Source organism: Podarcis tiliguerta (assembly GCF_965153285.1).
Source record: "Podarcis tiliguerta genome assembly, chromosome: 5".
Taxonomy (NCBI): Eukaryota; Metazoa; Chordata; class Lepidosauria; order Squamata; family Lacertidae; genus Podarcis; species Podarcis tiliguerta.
In genome coordinates this window covers 5876230-5894479 of record NC_139538.1, presented here as the reverse complement: position 1 = coordinate 5894479, position 18250 = coordinate 5876230, and the positions used below count along the sequence as shown (strand labels likewise).

At 44.2% G+C, this 18250-nt stretch overlaps 2 protein-coding genes across 3 annotated transcripts in view; both read left to right on the top strand.

Annotated features, from left to right (window-relative positions):
• Positions 1-18250, top strand: part of LOC310678399 (cytochrome P450 2J2-like) — a 232250-nt gene that overhangs the window by 202718 nt on the left and 11282 nt on the right. The window contains exon 2 of one of the 2 annotated variants that reach the window (XM_083442329.1): positions 13612-13774. In XM_083442329.1, the coding sequence (XP_083298455.1) occupies positions 13612-13774 (163 nt within the window). Of the gene's footprint in view, positions 1-13611; positions 13775-15036; positions 15107-18250 lie in introns of those variants that run through there. The other variant, XM_083442330.1, reaches the window with a different exon arrangement.
• Positions 6913-9555, top strand: LOC310678346 (tigger transposable element-derived protein 1-like). Its single transcript, XM_083442236.1, has 2 exons — positions 6913-7036; positions 7614-9555. Exon 2 carries the CDS (start codon positions 7712-7714, stop codon positions 9410-9412), a length of 1701 nt encoding a protein of 566 aa, XP_083298362.1. The 5' UTR covers positions 6913-7036; positions 7614-7711; the 3' UTR covers positions 9413-9555.

Genomic DNA, 18250 nt, shown 5'->3' with positions numbered 1-18250 from the left:
TGCTAATGTTTTTTACAGTGGACCTTAAGATATTCTATAAATTTAATCCAGTCTTGTATAAACTTTTTTTCATCTTGGTCCCGGATTTTCACTGTCTTAGTTGCCATTTCAGCATAGTCTATCATCATAGTTATCCATTCCTCCTTCGTTGGTACTGTCTCTTCTTTACATTTCTGGGCAAGTAGCATCCTGGCGGCTGTACAGTGGAAGCTCGGGTTGCAACCCGCAAAGTTCGCAACCCACAGCAGCATATCTGTGAACATGTGGGTTGCGATTCGGCGTTTCTGCACACGTGCAAAGCACAATTTAGTGCTTCTGCCGAAACCCGGAAGTAACCCGTTCCGGTACTTCCATAACCCAAAAAAAGCAACCTGAAGCATCTGTAGCCCAAGGTATGACTGTAGTTGCATACATAAATAGTCTTTTAACATTTCTTGGTATGTCTTCACCTGTTATTCCTAATAAAAAGACCTCTGGTTTTTTAACAAAAGTTATTTTAAACATTTTCTTCAATTCATTGTAAATCATTTCCCAGAAACCTGTTACCTTTTTGCATGACCACCACATATCATAAAATGTACCCACTTTATATTCTCACTTCCAGCATACATTAGAGAAATTCTTATACATTTTTGCTAACTTTACTGGAGATAAATACCAACGATACATAATTTTCATATAATTTTATTTTAAAGCACTACAAGCCCCCTTCATGGATCACTGCCTTGCCATGGCGAAGGGGCTTGAATAACTCAGAGAAGCTATGAGCTATGCCGTGCAGGGCCACCCAAGATGGACAGGTCATAGTGGAGAGTTTTGACCAAATGTGATCCACCTGGAGGAGGAACCAGCAAGCCACTCCAGTATCCCCGCCAAGAAAACTCCATGGACAAAGGCAATAGGCATATAAAAGTTATGACGCTGGAAGATGAGCCCCTCAGGTTGGAAGGCGTCCAACATGCTACTGAGGAAGAGCGGAGGACAAGTACAAGTAGATTCAGAGCTGATGAAGCGGCTGGGCCAAAGCCGAAAGGACGCTCAGTTGCGGATATGTCTGGAAGCGAATGGAAAGTCCAATGCTGTAAAGAAAAATATAGCATAGGAACCTGGAATGTAAGAACCATGAACCTTGGTAAGTTGTTGTTGTTAAGTCGTTTAGTCGTGTCCGACTCTTCATGACCCCATGGACCAGAGCATGCAGGCACTCCTGTCTTCCACTGCCTCATCACTTCCACTGGCCTTGTTATTAGCAGTGCTTTCTAAGGCCCATGGCTGTCCAACGAGGCCTTACAAATAGCAGGGGAGAGAAGGCAAGCAAAATGCAAGGGAGATAGTGAAAGATACAGGAAATTGAATGCAGACTTCCAAAAAATAGCAAGGAGAGACAAGAAGGCCTTCTTAAACGAGCAATGCAAAGAAATAGAGGAAAACAATAGAATGGGAAAAACCAGAGATCTGTTCAAGAAAATTAGAGATATGAAAGGAACATTTCGTACAAAGATTACCATAATAAAAGACAAAAGTGGAAAGGACCTAACAGAAGCAGAAGACATCAAGAAGAGGTGGCAAGAATACACAGAGGAATTATACCAGAAAGAAATGGCCAGTGGAAGTGGTGATATTTCAGCTGAACTATTTAAAATTTAAACAATGACGCTGTCAAGGTGCTACACTCAATATGCCAGCAAATTTTGAAAACTCAGCAGTGGCCAGAGGATTGGAGAAGATCAGTCTACATCCCAATCCCAAAGAAGGGCAGTGCCAATGAATGCTCCAACTACCGCACATATTGCACTCATTTCACATGCTAGCAAGGTTATGCTTAAAATTCTACAAGGAAGGCTCAAGCAGTATGTGGGCTGAGAACTCCCAGAAGTGCAAGCTGGATTTTGAAGGGGCAGATGAACCAGAGACCAGATTGCAAACATGCGCTGGATTATGGAGAAAGCTAGAGAGTTCCAGAAAAACATCTACTTCTGCTTCATTGACTATGCAAAAGACTTTGACTGTGTCGACCACAGCAAACTATGGCAAGTTCTTAAAGAAATGGGAGTGCCTGATCACCTCATCTGTCTCCTGAGAAATCTCTATGTGGGCAAGAAGCTACAGTTAGAACTGGATATGGAACAACTGATTGGTTCAAAATTGGGAAAGGAGTACGACAAGACTGTATGTTGTCTCCCTGCTTATTTAACTTATATGCAGAATTTATCATGCGAAAGGCTGGACTGGATGAATCCCAAGCCGGAATTAAGGTTGCCGGAAGAAATATCAACAACCTCAGATATGCAGATGACACAATATTGATGGCAGGAAGTCAGGAGGAATTAAAGAACCTTTTAATGAGGGTGAAAGAGGAGAGCGCAAAATACGGTCTGAAGCTCAACATCAAAAAAACGAAGATCATGGCCACTGGTCCCATCACTTCCTGGCAAATAGAAGGGGAAGAAATGGAGGCAGTGAGAGATTTTACTTTCTTGGGCTCCATGATCACTGCAGATGGTGACAGCAGTCACGAAATTAAAAGGCGCCTGCTCCTTGGGAGAAAGGCGATGGCAAACCTAGACAGCATCTTAAAAAGCAGAGACATCACCTTGCCAACAAAGGTCCGTATAGTTAAAGCTATGCTTTTCCCAGTAGTGATGTATGGAAGTGAGAGCTGGACCATAAAGAAGGCTGATCACTGAAGAATTGATGCTTTTGAATTATGGTACTGGAGGAGACTCTTGAGAGTCCCATGGACTGCAAGAAGATCAAACACATCCGTTCTTAAGGAAATTAGCCCTGAGTGCTCACTGGAAGGACAAATCCTGAATCTAAGACTCCAATACTTTGGCCACCTCATGAGAAGAGAAGACTCCCTGGAAAAGACCCTGATGTTGGGAAAGTTGGAGGGCACAAGGAGAAGGGGACGACAGAGGACAAGATGGTTGGATAGTGTTCTCAAAGCTACCAGCATGAGTTTGACTAAACTACAGGAGGCAGTGGAAGACAGAAGTGCCTGGCATGCTCTGGTCCATGGGGTCACGAAGAGTCGGACACGACTAAACAACAACAAAAACAATGACAACAATATATATATATATATATATATGTGCTTTCGTAGATTTTCACGGGTACAGGAATGCAGGTTTTGGTGTCCTCGGGTGTCTTCCCGTGTAAAAGTTGGGGTGTCTAGGCGACGTTTCGACGAGGTCTCACTCGTCATCTTCAGGCTGGTGCTTTCGGCTTCTTGTTACTGGAACAGAGCAGGATCTCAGTGTTTGAGTTCCTATAAATACTGTTGAGGAGGTGTGGTGTATAGCCTCCAATGTTCTGGGCAGAGAGGAGGTTCCCAGGCTGGTGTGCCTTTTCTTCTTTTGTTCCTTAATTACTTGAGGGATATCTTGAGTGATTTCTTGAGTGATTTCCTGAATCCCACTTAGGTGGGTCATTAGGTGTGGATTAGTTGCTAAAGCCTTCGTGTCTTGAACTCTTGAACTTTGTGAAGAGTTTTTCTGAGAAGATGGCTGTACTGCACTTGGTTGTGTTCTGGCTTGGCTTCGTGTATAGGGGCGAGCTGTGGTTTTGTGGCCTGTGCCAGCCAGATCTGTGTAGGGATTGCAGGGGGGTGCAGCATCCGGAGGTGCCACCCTGGTTTGGCTACTGGATGGTGTCTGTAATTTATCTGTGGAGAGGGTCTGGGTTTGGGTCTGGTGTGGTTGATTGGTGATGGCGTTCTGTGTGCCTCTGGATCTGGTGTCAGATTTTGTGGGGAGGGCTAATTTCCAGATGTCTGGCAAGCGGGATGTGTCGTCACGCTTGTTCATGTTGTGAGGGTGTTTCTCTATCTCGATGGCTTCCATGATTATTCTCTTGTGGTGATGTTCCATGTTAAAGAGCAATTTGGAATCTGCAAAATTAATTTCGTGTCCTGTTTCTTTCATGTGTTGGAAAAGAGAGGAAGTTTTTTCTTCTTTTTTGACGGCATTCTTGTGTTCTGCGATACGTGCATTTATTCGTCTGTTTGTTTGTCCAATGTACGTGGCTGGGCAGACTTTGCAGGGTATTTCATAGACCCCTTGGTTTTCCAACTGAATTTTATCCTTGGGGTTTCTGAGGATATTGGCTATTTTTTGGTTGGTGCAAAAGGCTGTTTTGATATTGTGTTTATGGAGGATTTTGCTAATTTTATCTGTAGTGCCCTTGATATAAGGAAGGAGGGCTATGCCATTGTTTTCTTCTGTGTCTTGGTTTTTGGGGGGTGTTTCTTTTTGGATTAGCTTCGTAACCCTGTTTTGCTGGTATCCATTGGCAATTAACACATTTGAGAGATTCTGTAACTCAGTTTTCAAGTGGTCTTCGTCAGCCAGGCGTTTGGTTCTGGAGATGAGAGTCTTGGCTACGGAGTTTATTTGTGCAGGGTGGTGGTGTGATTGTGCATGTAAGTAGCGGTTGGTGTGTGTTTTTTTCCGGTAGATAGTGTGTCCTAGGGAGCCATCAGGTTTTTTGTAGATTAGGACGTCAAGGAAGGGAAGTTGGTTGTTGGCTTCTATTTCCATAGTGAATTGTATTTTGGGGTGTAGGCTGTTGAGATGTGTGAGGAAGCTATCCAGTTTTTCCTTCCCGTGTGGCCAAATTACAAAGGTGTCGTCAACATATCTGAGCCAGAGCACAACCAGAGCACAACCAAGTGCAGTACAGCCATCTTCTCAGAAAAACTCTTCACAAAGTTCAAGAGTTCAAGACACGAAGGCTTTAGCAACTAATCCACACCTAATGACCCACCTAAGTGGGATTCAGGAAATCACTCAAGAAATCACTCAAGATATCCCTCAAGTAATTAAGGAACAAAAGAAGAAAAGGCACACTAGCCTGGGAACCTCCTCTCTGCCCAGAACATTGGAGGCTATACACCACACCTCCTCAACAGTATTTATAGGAACTCAAACACTGAGATCCTGCTCTGTTCCAGTAACAAGAAGCCGAAAGCACCAGCCTGAAGATGACGAGTGAGACCTCGTCGAAACGTCGCCTAGACACCCCAACTTTTACACGGGAAGACACCCGAGGACACCAAAACCTGCATTCCTGTACCCGTGAAAATCTACGAAAGCAAATATATATATATATATATATATATAAATAATTTTTATTAACAGACCAATCAAATCATATCACATAAATACCTAATTACAAAGCCTAATTTTAAATTTTTGTTGGGGGTACCCATATTTCAAGTTCCGAAAGGGATCCAATCCTCTTGTTGCTGCTGCTTTAAAAGTCCACAAATCTGTCCAAATAATGTTCACAATTCTGTCCAATCCTTTCTTGCTGTTTTCCACATCTCTTCTAGTTGTTTTCATATATTTTTCCTTTCTCTTTGTCTTTGTGGCCTCTGATAGTCTCCATAAGTGGGTTCAAACAAATTTATATTCCTGTGTGGATTTTTCCGTTCGTCCAAGAGTCATATTTCAGACAGCAGCCGTATTCCATCGCTTCTATAAAGAAAAACTTTCTTGCTGTCTACTCATTAGCTTTTCGCAGATCTGCCCCTCTTTCTCAGTCCTCGAGGAGGTTCTACCAGGAATCCAATATGAAAACATAGCTTCCTCCTCCTGAACATGAATCTTTCGACAAGACCTGTCAAAATTACGGCTCCCTTTTTATTGCTGCGCCATCAAAAGCCCTTGTTCTTTTTCTCGATCTCACAAGCCAAACTTTTGGTAGTAAATCATTTCTACACAGTTTTCAATCCTCCTGCTTAGGTCAGTTATGCCACGGTTCTTTTTGAGGAGGGGTTATTGATTAATCACATAGAAGAAAAGAAAAAAAAGGTCGTCCCCCCCATCCAGTCCCGCTCCGGCATACTGAACCTGGTGTATTTTCTTCATGTTGTATTCCGTTAAATCCAACCCGTTGCTCTCGTTTCACAGAGGTCACTTCAATTAGCAGTCTTTGCTCCCGATCTTCACTTGAAGTATGTGCATTTGCTTCTTTTTCCAATTATATATTTCGAGCTGATGCAATCCAGTGTGCGATTAGAGACAGCGTCCGGGAGAGCCGATGTCACCCGAGGGCTTCGTGCCTAGTGCCCTCACCCCATTCTTTCGAATCCTGGGGTGAATTATGGACACAGCAGGCAAGGCAGTCCCCCCCATTCCCTTGGGGGGGCAAGGGAGGCTGCATACTCCCATATCAGCCTCTTAATTACCTCGTGTGGGTCAGAGAGATGTTACTGTTGGCCATCTTCCAATGCGCCCCCTGGTGGCCCCCACAACAACAATATATTGGGGAAATATATATATATTTCCCCCCAATGTATTTGAATTTCCCTGACCTGGTTTACTGAAGTCTGCACTAAAAGGGTACAGATTCCCAGGTCAGGGAAATTCAAATGCATTGGGGGGAAATGTACAAGATCACAGTTCTCTGTAGTGGATGTCAGCACAAACAACTTCAAGTTCACATTACAGTGGTACCCCGCAAGACGAATGCCTCGCAAGACGAAAAACTCGCTAGACGAAAGGGTTTTCCGTTTTCTGAGTTGCTTCACAAGACGAATTTCCCTATGGGCTTGCTTCACAAGATGAAAACGTCTTGCAATTTTGTTTCCTGTTTCTGAAAACCGTTAATACCCAGGGTGCATTGCTTGAAGAGGTGCAGTTGCGACTTGACTTCAAGGAGCAACTCATAGCATGCAGTGTGGTAGCCTTTTTTGAGATTTTTGAAGACTTCGGTGATTTTTGAAGCTTTTCCAGAACTTCTTTTGCAGCCATTTGGTAAGTTAAACTTTTAAAACTTTTTTTGGGGGGGTTGGATTTTGGGTTGGGGTGTTTGGAATTCAACGACTTGGTGTTGGGGAGGGGTTTGCAAGAATCTGGAAGCTTGTGGGATTTTTTCTGATTTTTTCTGATTTTTTGGGACCTATGGGACCATTGGGGCAATCTGCCTTTAAAAAAAAAAAAAAAGATTTCTGGGTTTGGATTTCTGAGTGGAGGGTGTCTGGGGGGGTCAGGGAATTGTTGAGAAGGGGTTTGCAAGAATCTGGAAGCTTGTGGGGGTTTTTCTGCATGTTTATGATTTTCTGTGACCATTGGGACATTCTGCCTTTTTAAAAAAAAGATTTCTGGGTTTGGATTTCTGAGTGGAGGGTGGCTGGGGGGGGGGTCAGGGAATTGTTGAGAAGGGGTTTGCAGGAATCAGGAAGCTTGTGGGGGTTTTTTATTATTTTTTCTGATTTTCTGTGACCATTGGGGCAATCTGCCTTTTAAAAAAAAAAAAATATGGATTTGGATTTATGAGTGGAGGGTGGCTGGGGGGGTCAGGGAATTGTTGAGAAGGGGTTTGCAAGAATCTGGAAGCTTGTGGGGTTTTTTCTGCATTTTTATGATTTTCTGTGACCATTGGGGCATTCTGCCTTAAAAAAAAAAATTATGGGTTTGGATTTCTGAGTGGAGGGTGGCTGGGGGGGTCAGGGAATTGTTGAGAAGGGGTTTGCAAGAATCTGGAAGCTTGTGGGTTTTTTCTGATTTTTTCTGATTTTCTGTGACCATTGGGGCACTCTGCCTTTTTTAAAAAAAAAAAAAAATCTGGGTTTGGATTTCTGTGTGGTGGGTGCCTGGGGGGGTCAGGGAATTGTTTTCTGGGAGGTTTGGTGCTTTTGAATTTTTTGGATGTGAAGCACTGATTTTCTCTTTTTTGGGTTTGCGAAAGTAGGAGCTGTGCTGCCATGGGGCCCAAGAAGACTGCTGCTGCAGAGGCCGGCAAGAGGAAGAAGGAGAAGGTCACCCTGGAAATGAAGAAGGAGATCATCCGGAAGCACGACGGTGGAATGCGTGTGACGGACCTCGCCAGGGAGTACGGGAGGAATCCATCCACCATCGGGACCATCCTGAAGATGTGGGAGAAGATCCTTGCGACTGACGTAGCCAAGGGAGTCACCAGGATCGTGAAGAACCGCCCAGCTGTTCTGGAGGAGGTGGAGAAGCTGCTGCTCATCTGGTTAGAAGAAGAGCAGCGTGCAGGGGACACAGTGACTGAGGCCGCCATTTGTGAGAAGGCCAAGGCCTTGCACGCAGACCTTGTCCAGCAACAGCCAGGAACCTCAGGCGAGCCAGAAGTCTTCAAGGCAAGCAGAGGCTGGTTTGACCAGTTCAAGACAAGATCTGGAATCCACAGCGTGGTCAGGCATGGAGAGGCTGCCAGTTCTGATGTTCCTGCGGCTGAAGACTTTGCAGCGGAGTTCCTGGAGGTTGTGAAGACGGAGGGCTACGTTCCACAGCAGGTCTTCAACTGCGACGAGACCGGGCTGTTTTGGAAGAGGATGCCCAAAAGGACTTTCATCACCCAGGAGGAGGCCAAGTTGCCTGGCCACAAGCCCATGAAGGACCGTCTGACCCTGCTCTTCTGTGCCAACGCAAGCGGCGACCTGAAGATCAAGCCCCTGCTGGTGTACCACTCGGAGAACCCACGGGCCTTCAAGAAACACAAGGTCGACAAGGAGCAGCTGAGTGTCATGTGGCGATCCAACAGTAAGGCTTGGGTCACACGTGTGCTGTTTGTGGACTGGGTCAATCTTGCTTTTGGCCCTGCTGTCAAACAGTACCTGCTGGACAACGACCTGGTGCTGAAGGCTTTGCTTCTGATGGACAATGCTCCTGCTCATCCTAAAGGCCTTGAAGAGGACTTGTTGGAGGAGTTCAGCTTCATCAACATAATGTTCCTGCCGCCTAACACCACGCCACTGCTCCAGCTGATGGATCAGCAGCTCATCGCCAATTTCAAAAAACTCTACACCAAGGAGCTTTTCAGGCGATGCTTCAAGGTGACTGATTGCACCAACATCACCCTTCGGGAATTCTGGAAGGACCACTTTGACATCGTCACCTGCTTGAAGTTGATCACCACGGCCTGGAACGGGATCAGCCAGAGAAATTTGAATTGCGCTTGGCGCAGCCTGTGGCCGGACTGTGTGGCACCAAGTGACTCTGATGCACCAGAGTCAACAGTAGTGCAGGACATTGTTTCCTTGGGGAGGACCATGGGCCTGGAGGTCACAGAGGAGGACGTCAGCGAGCTGGTGGAGGAGCATGACCACGAGCTGACCACCCAGGAGCTGGTCGAACTGCAGGCAGAGGCTGCGCAGGAGCAGGCCTCGCTGGAAGAGGAGGAAGCAACTGAGGAACGGCTGTCCTCCAAAGAACTGAGGGACATTTGTCACAAGTGGAAAGATGTGCAGGCTTTTGCAGAGCGGCACCACCATGACAAGGACCTGACCCGTGACCTTGCGAACACTTTTGACACGAGGGTCATGTCATCTTTCAGGCAGGTGCTGAAAAGGCAGATGAAGCAGCAGACCATGGACAGGTTCTTCAGCAAGAAGCAAAGAGTGGAAGAGGAACCTTCTTCGAGTTGTCCCCCAGAGTCTTAGAAAATGTACAGTACACTTTGGTGATTGTTAAATGCTTTTCTGTCATGTTTAGAAAGTTAAGTTATTGTTCCTTCAGTTTTTGAAATGCTCTTTACAGTATGTGTGACTTTAAAGAGCACTTAATAAACTCTTCTTGTACCAAATTTGGCTTTGTTTGGACTTTTTTTGACCATAGGAACGCATTAATTGATTTTCAATGCATTCCTATGGGAAACCGTGCTTCGCAAGATGAAAAATTCGCTAGACGAGAAAACTCACAGAACGAATTAATTTCGTCTTGCGGGGCACCACTGTATACCTAGGACCCTCGCACCTACGGGACCGCCTCTCCTGGTACATCCCACAGAGGAACTTACGGTCTTCAAACAAAAACATCTTGAAGGTACCAGGCCACAGAGAGGTTAGGCTGACCTCAACCAAAGCCCGGACTTTTTCAGCTGTAGCTCTGATCTGGTGGAACGCTCTGTCACAAGAGACTAGGGCCCTGCGGGACTTGACATCTTTCCGCAGGGCCTGCAAGACGGAGCTGTTCCACCAGGCCTTTGTCCAGGGCACAGCCTGGCTCCCTCCTTTGGCAATCCTCACAGAACCTCTAGCCCAATGGTTGCCATTAATTTGATTGGAATTAATTTTATAATGAAATGATTTTAGAATGTTTTATCATTTTACTGTTGTTAGCCGCTCTGAGCCCGGCTTCGGCTGGGGAGGGAGGGATATAAATAATAATAATAATAATAATAATAATAATAATAATAATAATAATTATTATTACTCCAGAGTGGACAAGCCCAAAATCTTGAACAAGCAGTTCCAGGGTGACTTTTCACTCCTCGACAAAACAAAACAAGCTAGCCACTTCCCAACCTATCAATTATAAATGTTCTCCAGTGCAGTGCTGAGGTCCCTGCAGAAAGGAAGAAGCCCTTAGAGAAAGAGAAGTGAACCTCATCAGACATCCTAGGAAGAATTAAGGAGAAAGAGATAGCAAGGATGGAGATATGGGCATTTTTTATTGCTCTCCTGGTGGCTCTTCTGATTCTGGACTTCCTGAAACAGCTCTGGTCAAATAGGCACTATCCTCCAGGACCTCTCCAGCTTCCTCTCATTGGAAGCATGTGGAAGACTGGGGTAAAGTTTCGTGAAGATACTTTCAGCAAGGTATGTATTTCTTAGCAATAACTTAATGTAATGTTAACAGTTGTTTTGTTTGTTTTCCCCAGCCATTATGATGGTTTAGAATTTTCCTTTTTAAATTCATTTTTATTAAGTTTTCCACTTCAACAATCCAATCAAATCACATTAAATATTCCAAATTATACATATACATATCAAATAGTCTGAATATTCTGCCAAATTATATATTTTTAATAGGACTTCCCATGCTTCAAGTTCGGAGGGTTCTGATCATCTCATACTTCTACTGCTTTTCATAGTCATTTCCGATGGTTCCTCTAATTCTTTCTGTTGTTGACCTTCATTCTTTCACAGCCTCTGAATTGTTCCCACAAGCGAGTTAAAACAAACAATGATGTATTTCTGTCTGGATTTTATGTCTATGATTCCCCTCTGTAAGTTTGTAGCATTTCCTCACATGCTGGTGTTTCTGCCAAATCAATCCAAAAGTCTTTTCGCTGCTGGCAGCTGCCATCTTCACTCAGTTCCGATAAAATCAGATCTAAGCGTCTGCTTTTCCCAGACCAGTTGCATCAAACATTAGCCTTTCCAAATCAAACCATAAACACAAATATAATGACATATTAAAGGCTCACCTCCCTCTATGGCTATTTGTAACCCTGCCGCCCGGTGTTGACTTCCAAGCATGGCGGGTTTCCAAATTAAAAGTGCAACACACCTCCCACATAGATTCCAGAAAACTGTCCAAGGTTTTTTAACATCTCTCCAGCGGCTAATGAGATTCTGCTTCTGTCTGATGTCCACACCTTGGAGAATCTTTTATCCTCTTCCAAGCAAATCAAAGATCAAAAGCCTTAATTATATAGTACTATTATTTCCACACAGTTTATAATTTTAGAGCCATATTATATAAACAAATGCAAAACTTTCCAATCTCGCTTGTTATAGTTAATGTAAACAGTGCTTCTGGGGTTGTTGTTTTTTTTTTGCCAAATAATATAATAAAGCAAAGTACATTAATAAGAAAGGCTCCCCCCCCCCCCTTTTCATTCCATTCCAACATACCAACTTAGATGTCAGTCCTTCTTCCACTCAGTCTTTTTTGGCACTTCAGTGGCTGGGTTAATTAGCAGAGTAATTCCTCCCTCCTCGCTCAAACCATGTCCAAAACTTAAATCCAATTTTTCATCTTAAGAAATGGAACTTCATTCGCTCACAGAGACAGCATCCAGGAGAGCTAGACTCTCTCGGGGGCTTTCCATCCAGTGCCCCCAGCCCCTCCTTCCTTCTGAATTTGGGGCTGGTTTGTTGAGCATCTGCGGATGAGAATGTGTCTTCCTGTACCCCCATGAAGATTTTGGGAGGCTGATTACTCCCATCTCAGCCTCTAATTACCGCATGAGAACCGGAGCAATGGAATTTTCAGCCATTTTCCATGGCGCCTCAAGTGGAAGTCCGATGGTTTAGAATTTTCCAATGTCTTGGACAGTGGAATGGACTCCCTAGGAAGGTGATGGACTCTCCTTCCTTCGGGGTTTTTAAGAAGAGGGTGGGTGGCCATCTGCCATGGATGTTCAGTTGAGATTCCTTCATTGAGGGGCTTGAACTAGATGGTCCTTGGGATCCCTTCTAACTACAGAATTCTATGATTCTATTATCTTTAAAGTTAAACCATAGTGTAGGTTAAAAAGGTAAATGCAGTAGCTATAATCAAGCGCAGAATTAAATGCAATGATACCCCTACACTTATGAATTATGGAATTAGAATTAAAACTGAATTTAATTAAAATCCCCCAAGGTTTCATTATTTATGTTCAGGTCACCCAGAATTTTTACAAACTACTTTCAGACGTAATATGAGCAAAAAAAAAAAAAGAAGAGACAAACAAAAGTAATAAATAAAAAGTAGGATAAAATGGGAGTTGTAGGCCAAAAACATCTGGAGGGCCAAGGTTGAGGAAGCCTGCTCTGGAACTTGTGTTCCTTCTTCTCTAGTGTACCTTGCAACATGACCTAGAACACTGCGTAACACTCCCCTTCTGACTGATTAATGGGCACCAAATTCTCTTGGCAGTGAAGCAGAAGCTCGTAAACTCATTTTAGTAAAGCCAAGGGGAGCTACAGCTCACGTGTAGACAAGAGACAAACAGAACACAGACTTTTCCATTGCCTCCTCTAGAAGAATTCACTCTTTGTCAATCCATACTTTATTTTATTGTTTATTGAATACATTTATAAGTCATTTTTTTCTAGAGGAAACTCTTTTAAAAAAATACAAAATTCCTACATCATCAGATATGAATGTATTAACTTTTAAAACATCTGAAATTGCTAATAATTTCTAACCCAAACATGCATTTGGGGGAGCATATTTTAATTTCTTACCCATATATTTGTATGGTGGCAATTTTCCTGCTGTGACCCACTGTGGGTCAGAAACCTGCATCAGTGCTCTAGCCCAGCCTATGCCTCTTCCTCTTCCGATGTTTTCCTTTTCCCACTTCAGCATTTTCAGAAGTTAAGGGTCAAATTTAAATGTGCATACATTAAGAAATGAATTAGCGTATTCAAATGCAATGGCCAGGAGTGCAGTCTTGACTTTCTTTCGGTGCAATAAGTGGTCCCTGGGCTCAGTTCTGGTATCCCCAAAGGTACCATTTAGCTCCAAGTTATCAGACCAGCTCCATTAGAGAGAGGCAGATTATAAAATCAAAGAACTGTAGAGTTGGACGGGATCCCAAGGGTCATCTATTTCAACCCTATGCAGGAATCTCAACTAGATCATCCATGACAGATGACCATCCAACTTCTGCTTAAAAACCTCCAAGGAAGGAGAGTCCACAACCTCCCAAGGGAGTCCGTTCCACTGTCAAAGGAGCTCATACTGCCCCCCTAAATCAATAAAAATCAATAAAAAGTACATAGCTAACTGAGGTTCTGCCTCCCCTAACAAAAATCCTGGCTACACCCATGGAGGAAGGATGAAGCTCATGTTTTAGGTTCAAATTAGTATCTTCTTTCTTTGACTATAACAATCTTCTCCTTTCTTTTGACCCAAATGGCAGATGGCAAAGCAATATGGAAACATTTACACCCTTTGGGTAGGGCATCTGCCCTTTGTAGTGCTGTCTGGATTCCAAGCAGTGGAAGAAGCGCTCGTTGACCACTCTGAATATTTTGAAGACCGACCACATACTCCTTTCCTTATGACTGTAGGAAAAGGAAAGGGTAAGTAGTGAAATGTGAGAATTTCCGCTGGTATTTTCCCCGGGGAAAACATTTAAAGGGCTGTCTGGAAAAACAGAACAACAGAGCTTCTCTATTAATGTTGCACTCAACAGGAAATGGGTTGTAGACAATACTAGTTCTATTCAAAGTAGACCCACTGAAATTAATTGGCATGACCAATGTAGGTTTATTAATTTCAGTGGGTCTACTCTAACATTGTTGAATACAACCCAGTGCCTCTAGCAAGTGCTCTCTGGAAGTAGCAATTGTAGTGCACTGTGGTAAGAGTCAGCTGCAGGCAGAAGTTTGTTGCCTGTTGCCATTTTAATGCATTTACTGGCCTGGATCTCAGTGCTGGATAAAGAACTTGAATTCCTCGCTCTTTCTACCCAAGGCTTTGATGCCTACATCAGACTGGTGCATTGCCAAGGCACAGGTTACAAGGTGTAGCAGGTATATAAGAGGTAAAGACACCTCGCTAAGTGCTAGCTAAGATGTTGATCTAACATCCCACACAGCTTTTATTGCAGTAAGTGAGCAGAGTTCCTAGGTTGGGGAGCAAGCCAGCACTCCTTTGAGCATGTTGGACTTGCAAGGTTAGTTCATACATGGCATCTCTGTGCCCTTGGAGATGGAGGCAGTGTTGGTGCCAGTTTGGCACCCAATTCACTCTCAGTCCCTTTGCCAGGATGAGGGAACTGCCCAACTGGCTTTTGCTGTGTCCAGAATATGTTGCAGAATACACACCTTCCATAAAACACCAGTCTGGTGGCGCCAGTAGAAAAATAACTTATTGACATCACACATCAGTGAAATTATATCCTTAAAAACAGTGTGGAAAACTTAGCTGAAATGGGTTTTTGACTGAAGTTTACTGCTGGTGTTTAACATTCTATGAAAGCTCAAGTGATACCTTCAAGTTCAGTGTTCATTGCAGAAATTTGTTGCTTAGTGTCAGGGGACTGCCATCGAAAGCGGGGAGGGAGGCAGAAACGTACAGGGAGCCTCCGACTTTGCTGAGTAGTAACACCTCGTCAGAGACTGGTGAGAGCAAAGCCTCCGGCGAAACGGAGGAGGGAAGGAGGGGGGAAGTGAGTCAAAGGCTCACAGAGGTTACTGCGAGCCCTAGCACCACTGTCAGGCAGGCTGATAGGGAAACAGACATGCAGCTTCCATCGTCTAGTTTTCGAAAGGGAGTCAAACGTAAGGAAAGGAGGAAGCTGGGGGGTGTCAAGGTTCTTAAGCTGGGGAGGGGACAGGAAGAACCCACTCTTGGAATCTGCTAGTGACTGAGGCAGACATGAACCTTGGGCTTCTGCCCTGTATATAAAGGTAAAGGTAAAGGGACCCCTGACCATTAGGTCCAGTTGTGACCGACTCTGGGGTTGCGGTGCTCATCTCGCTTTATTGGCCAAGGGAGCCGGCGTACAGCTTCCGGGTCATGTGGCCAGCATGACTAAGCCGCTTCTGGCGAACCAGAGTAGTGCACGGAAACGGCGTTTACCTTCCCGCCGGAGCGGTACTTATTTATCTACTTGCACTTTGACGTGCTTTTGAACTGCTAGGTTGGCAGGAGCAGGGACCGAGCAATGGGAGCTCACCCCGTCACGGGGATTCGAACCACCGACCTTCTGATCAGCAAGTCCTAGGCTCTGTTGTTTAACCCACAGCGTCACACGTGTCACCAGCGCCACTGTATATAGTTTGCACCTAATAAAACCTGTAAAAAGGCAGGTTGGAGTCCTGGCTGTTTACTCGTGAGCAACCATATGCATCCCTGACACTTAGCTCTTCCTGCAGGTGGGCGGCTGTTGTGCCCTCTCTCACTCGGTTGCCATCCCTGGGCAGTGAGGATGGAGTGCACATGGCCAGGCGGCTGTTGGGGGAATTCTCACTGGCCTCCTTGAGCAGCTGGCTCAATTGGCCAGTTAGTGGGCTCTTTTGGGGTGATGCGCCTTGCTGGCTGAAACGGCATTGGCTGTGGCCTCACTTCTAGCGAGGCAGAAAAGCTGGCAGCGCCATCCTGCCTCAGCACAGTCAGACAAGGAGCAAAACTCTCCCCTCCTCCCTTGTCATTAACCTTTCTTATTATTCAGGTCATTTTGGGGTTTTAAAATGTTTTCTGCTTTTCAGGTTGCTGCTTTAACAATGTTCTATTCCCTTCATTCACTGTTTAACCTTATTTTGCTTCCCGTATATCTCCTGACCTTACTACGGTTGCAAATGGTTGCAAATGCCATATTAAGGGCTGGGAAGGAATTTCCCTGTAAACAAATTGGCTGGTGTAGAGGTTCTGCCTTCCCCATAGCAACAGTTAAGGTGTTGGGTGGAATCCTGGTCTTCAAGTGTGGGGAGCATCACCCAGTAGTGATCCTGCACCATTTTCAGCGTACCCTGTTAAAGTGGTCTTGGTGGATGTCTCTGTCCTGAAGCCAAGCATGGGGAAGATAAGCCATAGGGCTTCTAGCAGTGGCCTTAGGATGATCAACGTCTTGGAGAGGCATGGATCACAGATTACATCTGTAATCAAAAAAGTAATCAAAAAGTTACATCTGTAATCAAAAAAGTTATGGGCATTTTTAATCCAGATTGTTGTTTGTCTGAGTTATTAATCATATATTACATGTAGACATTGACCCAGAAGTGGGTGGCACTCTGGCTGGGCCCACAATTACCAGTGTATCAGATGCCAATTTTCCCTACAAAAGTCAAATTTTGAAGTGCTTTCCAGAGATCTCGCTTTTCGCTGACACATTAGCGCAGGAACTTCTGAGACAATCAGATTTCTATTTGATTATCACATCCAACTCCTTTGATAGCCATGCTAGGAATAATAGGTGAATCAAATTTATCTCATTGGGAGATGCTGACATATTTGCTGGTAAATGTTTGCTTAGAAAAGGCTGAATGTTGGCGCTATACAACAGGGCTGTCAATAGACTCATGGTATGCTCAGGTGTGGTCTGTTGCTTTGGCCAAGAAACTGACCTGTCAGGTCAGGGTGACTAGGAGCAAGAGAACTCCTTTATCCTTCTGCAACACTTGGCATTCATTCATCTCCCAAATGAGAAGCGAATTTTTTTCCTTCCAGGGAAAGATGGAAACTTGTCAACATTACACATCAGTTAAATTATATCCTTAAAAACTGTGGGGGGTGTCTGCTGGGGTTTAAAGTTGTGAGAAAGCTCATGTGATACCGTATTTTTCGCTCCATAGGGTGCACCGGACCATAGGGCGCACCTAGTTTTTAGGGGGGGGGGATAAAGAAAAAAAATTATCCCCCCCCAGCCCCAAAGAGCAAAGAAGCCAAGACAGCGAGCAGGATCCATCCCACTGGCTGTCTTGGCTTCCTCTCCAGCTGGGAGAAGCTGTGCGCGGCTTCGTTTTTAGCCGCGGGGCTGGGGTGGGGGAAGCCCGAGCTTCCCCCGACCCCAGCCCCCAGAACGGGTCCGGGAGCGGCGGCAAGGTTGTGAAGCCTTTGGAGCATAGCGTGAGTTCCTGCTGTGCTCCAAAGGCTTCAGGCGGCTATCCCTGAAGCGTGGAGAGAGGGGGGGTGTCGGCGCTCATCATCTTGCTCTCCATAGGATGCACACACATTTCCCCTTCATTTTTGGAGGAGGGAAAGTGCGTCCTATAGAGCGAAAAATACTGTACTTGCAAGTTCAGTCTTTGTTGCAGAAATTACCAGCATATTAGGTACCAGTTTTCCCCACAAGAGTCAAAATTGATAGAGACGTCCAGAGATCTCACTTTTTGCTGGTACTGCAAAGTGGAGGAACTTCTGAAACAATCAGACTAGCACACAAATTGAGACAGCTAAAACTTGGGGGTGAACCAATGATGAACTTCTAAATGATGAAAGGCAACGGAAAGTGACATTCTGGTGGGAATTGTGTAAAGTAAGCGATGCTGGCCTATATTGTAGAGATACTCATGCATTAAATTGAGACGGAGTCAGAATCAACTAGTAATTTTTTGCATTACAGAGACTAAGCAGATCTTACATGCAAAGGCATGAACTTCAGTTCTGGGCTAGGAACTTAATTTTTAACACTAATTTCTGAGAGCAATAATTTGTCACTGGTTTTTCTTTTTTCCTTTTTCTTTTTTTAAAATAAATTTTATTTTCAATGCAAATTACAACAAAAATTACAAACATTGAATCCAAAATGAAACTATACAAACAAGAAAGAAAAACAGAACACAAAAGGAAAAAAGGGAAAAAAGAAAAAAGCACACATCTACAAATAAAACCATATCTTCATTCTAATCTAGTCATTACATACATATACACATATTGACTTCCTTCCTTTGTTCTAAGACCTCAAAAGTTTTACTCTTTCTAAATTGCTGTATCTAATGTAGATTACTTCTATCTTTATACTTTTTACACAATTTTTCTTTTTCTTTAACCCTTCAAAGCATCATTTATTACATGCCAATATGCTTACTCCAGAACAATGTTTTTTCATATAC

Bases quoted from the DNA above. Each gene is read 5' to 3' on its own strand.
- LOC310678346 (XM_083442236.1), top strand. From the start codon at position 7,712: ATGGGGCCCAAGAAGACTGCTGCTGCAGAGGCCGGCAAGAGGAAGAAG.